Consider the following 6,000-nt stretch of genomic DNA (forward strand, 5'->3'; position numbering starts at 1 on the left):
TTTCTGTTTTTCCTGTATCTATGTTATCAGTACTTTCTGGTTCTGCTGTTATTAATTGATACCCGTACATCTCCTTGGTCTTTCATACATGCTCCATTTCTTTTGTCTGTAATTCAACTTTCATCTCTCCTCATTTACCATTTACCTTTCCCACTCCTACCTTCTTCATTTGGTTGGCTCTCTCAAAACCAACAACATTATTGGAGAGCTACTGTGCCGTCACTGAGGTGATCATGACACTTTCCATTAGCAGAAGCTGTCCTTGACCATAGGCATGGAGAGGCCAGGTCCTTTACATACCAGGTACAGAGCTGCTAGGAGTGAGTTCTGATGTCTCTCCACCCTCACAGGTCAGAACTTACCCCTAATTTCTAATCTAATACCTAATCTGGTTCTTGGGGAGGAGAAAAGTTTGCAAGGCCCAGAGAGGCCCATATGGTATGAGAGAATTAGGTGAATTTTGTTCCTTTTCTGGATATAGAAGCATAGCACAAATGTAATTCGTTGCCTAATAATCAGTGTAGATGCCCACAGGTCCTTGGACTCACCAGGAAATAAGCATTTAAATATAAATATATATTTATATAAATATAAATATAATATATATTTATATAAATATATATTTAAATATTTATATATATATATATATACATAAAACTTAATAAAAGCAAAAGTAGTCTAAATACCCTTGCAACCTGAACCTACTTTCAGTGCCTAGGCTTCTCAGCCTTATTCAAAGCTGGTCTACATCAAAAAGCTAATCAAGACAGCACAGTCACCACACAATTAAGCTATATACATGTATTTATGCATATATATAAATAATGTGTGCTATACAGACTCTTTGGACTGTATTCAAACCACCTGGTATTACATATGTAAAACTTAGCATCTAGTTATCTGCTTCTCTATGACCAATACTAGTTATAACACCTAAGTAGTAAAGCAAGCAGTGCACATGTGATCAATAGCTACAGGGATAGCTACCAAGTCATATTGCTCTTCGCACATTTATCTATTCTAGAATATCCCTTAAAGAACCTCCCTCTGTCCTAATGTGTCCTGACTTCCTGCACTTTGCTTTGTACTATTCCAATTTCACCCATCCACAAAGACAAAACCACTAAGGACAACTTATTGCGCCTTTCAAAACTGAAAGAGGGCTTGTAAGAAAGCTAGAGAGAGAATTTTTACTAGGGCTTGTAGTAACAGGACAAAGGGGAATGGCTTTAACCTGCCAGAGAGGAGAGGAGATGAGATGAGCTCTTAGGCAGAAGTTCTTCCCTGTGAGGGTGCTGAGGTGCTGGCACAGGGTGCCCAGAGAAGCTGTGGCTGCCCCATCCCTGGCAGTGTTCAAGACCAGGTTGGACACAGGGGCTTGGAGCAAGCTGCTCTAGTGGAAGGTGTCCCTGCCCGTGGCAGGGGGTTGGACAAGATGATCTTTAATGCTCCCTTCCAACCCAAACCATTCCATGATTCTCTGAAGAATTTCCTATCAAACATTTCCATAAGCAATGAACTGACACTCAATGAAGTCAACTGAGCGAGCTGATTCGAGAGCCACTTCTCCCCAGTTAAAAGACCCAGTTCATCATGGCTCTAAGTTCTGACACTGAGAACAGGAAGAATAGAGGTTCATGGTTGAGAACAGGAAAAAAAATGCCTCGTGCAGCTACTATCCCACCCCTTGTTACTGCAATTAGCTTTGCCCAGCTCCTGAGTTTCTATGCCAGAAGACACACACACACTGCTGGTCTGCGCTGAGTCTGCAGCTGTTGCCTGGTGAAGAGGTTCCAGTTGAGAGCTGCCAGTTTCTAGCCATGCAGATAAGCTTCAAGCCAGTGCTCTCCGGAATCCTTCAGTGAACTGCAGGAAAAGAAAGTAAAAAATCACTTATGAGGAGACAATACTCAACTTCATAGAATCACAGAATCACAGAATAGTTAGGGTTGGAAAGGACCTTAAGGTCATCCAGTTGCAACCCCCCTGCCAGGGGCAGGGACATCTCACACTAAACCATGTCACCCAAGGCTCTGTCCAGCCTGGCCTTGAACACTTTCAGGAATGGAGTACTTACCACTTCTTTGGGCAACCTGTGCATTCACAGCTTCCCTGGGCAGCCCATTCCAGTGCCTCACCACCCTTACAGTAAAGAACTTCTTCCTTATATCCAATCTAATCTTCCCCTCTACAAGTTTTAACCTGTTACCCCTTGTCCTATCACTGCAGTCCCTAATGAAGAGTCCCTCCCCAGAATCCTTATAGGCCCCCTTCAGACACTGGAAGGCTGCTATGAGGTCTCCACGCAGCCTTCTCTTATCCAGGCTGAACAGCCCCAACTTTCTCAGCCTGTGTTCATACAGGAGGTGCTCCAGTCCCCTGATCATCCTCGTGGCCTCCTCTGGACTTGTTCCAACAGTTCCATGTCCTTTTTATGTTAAGGACACCAGAACTGCACACAATACCCCAAGTGAGGTCATAAGAAGCAATTTAGAATTAAAATGAAGTAAATGGAAAAAATGGATTAAAAACAGGATAGCAAAGTCTGTCTAAAGGGAATGAGTAGAGAGGATTTAATAAGAGAAAACAAATTTGAAAATCTATGTGCCTTTAAAAAAAACAAACTAAACTCTAGGTTTGATCTCTCCATGGAAATAGATTTGAAATGCTGGCTTATGTCTCTTCCTTGCAAGCAAATACAATGCAAAACTATCTTCCTAAGTGATACTTACTGCCAAATATCTGAAAATGCTGTCAGTAAAGTCTTGCTTTTATACTCAATGCCATGCTTCTCACAAAGGGCTTTCACCAGAGGAGCTACTTTGCAGTAGTTGTGTCGAGGCATTGTGGGGAAAAGGCTGCAGAATCGAAGGAGAGGGAGTTACTGTAAGCCTTGGCTTGAATCGTTCTCTGTTCCCTCTGTCCAAAGTAATTCCCTACCCTCTCCCAGAAGGAGAGCAAAGGGTCTCCTGAGATGCTTTAGTGTGAGACTACATGGCCTTGATGTCTTTTAAGTTCCCCATATTATTCCCACTCTTCTTCCCATAATCATACTCACTGGTGCTCAATTTGGAAGTTGAGGTGCCCAGTGAACCAGTCATTGAACACAGATTGTTTCACGTTGCACGTTGCATGGAGCTGGGAGGAAAAGACACCAAAGAAATACATGATTTAGATTTAATTTATCTTCAAGTCTGGTAACTGAACCCCAGCAATCATTATCCATCCCTATCCAATATAAAGAGCAAGTCAGAGTCAGTGATTATAGCCATGATTGCCCTGAAGAATTAATCAAAGTCTAGATTTAAATGGGTTGTTAGCATATAAGTCAATTTAAATAGCTCTTTGATCAGAAAGAGCAACTTGACTCTCATGCACACAACCCCAACTGTCATTCTTTAAAGAGGTTCTCACATCTTTCACTTGGATGGAAAGAATGGAAAGAAAAGATGCCCGGTTGAGAAACAAAAGCCATTCTTCCGGCCTCCTCCAACTAGTACCATTGGAGTCAGACACAAAAGGATGAGGGCAAAGGTTTGTGTCCACAGGCTTCATCTCACCTGATTTAGATACCTTTAATCTGAAATCTGCATCTGAGCTCATCACCTTACAGTCAATGGAGAACACCAGTTGCCATTCATCTGATCTGCTTTCAGAGTAAGGTGAATCCTGCTCTAGAAATGGCTCTTTCTCTCCAATGAATAGCATTATACTGCTGGAGGCAGCAAAGACTGGAATCAAGTTATATTAACATACTCACTTTATCAGACCTAAAAATTTATCTTATCTGCACTACAGCTGTAACGTGTAGGGTAAACAATAAAGGAATTCAGTCCCATTTCGGCTTCTCTTCAGTTGGCCTAAAAAGGAGATTGCCTGCTGGATCATCTCTTTTCATAATAAAAAGGGAAAAGCATTGTGAAAAACACATGAAAACTCTTCAGTGAAAAAGTAACGTTTTTTTACTCCCAATGTCCTTTGTTACAACTAAAGTTTTTAAGTGGTTTTACTACTACGGAAATGCCTATTTAACAAAGAGCAAGAGCAAACCTCATGAGCACAGCGTTACAGCCATGAGAATAACAAAATTGCCTTTGACCTGCAATTCAGAACTGCAGACCCTTTCTAGAAAACAGAGATTCTCACCTGAGTAGATACCCAGTCTTTGTTTGTATCATAATCAATGTGCATTGGAATGTGATTCATCTGTGTCACCCAAGCAAACCAGATACTCTCCAGGCACCTGCACAGATAAACACAGAAACACCACACCTCTAATCCCATCCAAATTTACCATTAAAACACCTTCCTGAATCTCATCTTTAGTGAAAGAGCACTTTTACGCAATTCAGGATTTCCTATATCAAGCGTTTGCCTCCTACGTTTTGGAGTTTCTTTTGACAACCACTCAATTTGTAGCTGCAGATGTCCCTGAGCAGCCACCAGCCCTCCCCTGAATTTCACTCTTTCATCTGGGCCGCCAATTAGAAAATAAATATAAGTAAATTGTGATGAATACAATTATTTTGCATTTATTTCCACTGAAACTCAATGTTGTTTCCAAGTATTAGTCATGGGGACTCTGGGTATGCTGTGTGTTACCTGGACAGCCAGAAGTACATCACAAAATTGTTAAATCCCATTAAAGGAATATACACGAGACAGACTCGAATGCTGAAAGCCACAATCAGTAAGAGGTCCTGTAAAACAAAACAAGATGAAAATAAGGTTTTGTTGATGAACCCCCCCCCTCCCTCCTTCCCCTTTACTTGAACTCCAGCATTAAAAATGTTCTTAGTTATTGATCTCTCATTTACCAAGGGGAGGCTCCACACCATCATTCTGCCTCCAGCTGACTGTATCCCTGAAACATCCAACAGCACTCACGTTACCTTCAGTAACTAAAGACCCGCAGACAAACAGCCCTGTTTGGGACTAGGCCTGATAGTCTTCTGTTCACTTTTATTCAGCTACTAAAAGGCTAAATAGCTTCTAGAAAATTCTTCCCAGTCCCATTGACTGCATTTCTCCTGCAGCAAGCCTAGAATCAGCCTTTTCTCTCCTAACCACCCCAATCACTTGAGGTGAAGGTTAATGTAGCCACACAGTGGAGGCAGTTTCTGAATGTTCTCTTTAGACATTGCAAGTAGTACTTACCAACCACTTTTTTCTCTTGATTGCAAAATGGAATATAGACAGATGGAAGATGGGGACAAATGCAAGTGGGGCCAATACTGAAGGAAAGAATGAAACCAGAGAGAGATTTATCAATTCATTGCATCATAAATCTTCCAGAATATTCTTCTGTAAGCAGAAAGATTCTCTTTCCAGTGGAAACAAAAGTGCTCTCTTCCATTTACACCAACTTTCACATCGCAGAATATTCTTTTCCTATTTTCACGCCACCGCTTCATTTCTTTCCCAGCCTTTTCATTCCTATACTTTATTCACCCCTATATGGTACCTAACACCCCAAAATCCTAAGAGAGACATAAGGGGCAATAACTTGTCATGTGAACCTTCTTTGGTGGGAAGGAAACTTCTGAGAGCTGTGACTTCAATGACAGTATCTTTAAAACCTTTAGTTTGGGAAGGAGATGGATATTTAGGTGAAGTTCTACAGCACTGCAAAGAAGTAAGGATGAAATACTCACTGATGAAGTACATATGCTGATAATTGTAAGGCATGAACTTCTTCTTCTTTTTCCAAGCTAAAAGATGAAAGACATTGCAATGGGCCACTTGGAGACCTGAGATCCTTCAGGAGGTATTTTAGATTCCTGCTTAATGAACACAGTGAGAACTACCTCTTAATTTCTCTAATTCAACCCCTCTTGAAAAGCAGGTACTGAAATTCCACAGCAAGAGAGAGAAGCAGGTTTCCTTTCAGCCTCTGTATCTAGATATCAATCTTATGTCAATGTCAGAACAAAGCCATTTTTTAAGGGGCTCAAATTCACGACAGGATACAAAAATGCTCAGAGAATCAATATTACACCT

The 6,000-nt window shown here is 41.2% G+C and overlaps 1 protein-coding gene across 1 annotated transcript; it reads right to left on the minus strand.

Annotated features, from left to right (window-relative positions):
- Window positions 1–1,814: 1,814 nt before the first annotated feature.
- Window positions 1,815–5,234, minus strand: LOC130596665 (acyl-CoA (8-3)-desaturase-like; the record flags this gene model as incomplete). Its single annotated transcript, XM_057404523.1, has 6 exons — window positions 1,815–1,866; window positions 2,733–2,858; window positions 3,059–3,138; window positions 4,147–4,243; window positions 4,603–4,700; window positions 5,158–5,234. Coding segments are annotated over 6 exons (530 nt in total), but the record flags the coding sequence as incomplete, so codon positions are not given.
- Window positions 5,235–6,000: the final 766 nt, after the last annotated feature.

The sequence above is a fragment of the Pezoporus wallicus genome, unplaced genomic scaffold (assembly GCF_028554395.1).
Source record: "Pezoporus wallicus isolate ANWC-B61680 ecotype Strahan unplaced genomic scaffold, APGP_CSIRO_Pwel_v1 contig_13201, whole genome shotgun sequence".
Classification (NCBI taxonomy): Eukaryota; Metazoa; Chordata; class Aves; order Psittaciformes; family Psittacidae; genus Pezoporus; species Pezoporus wallicus.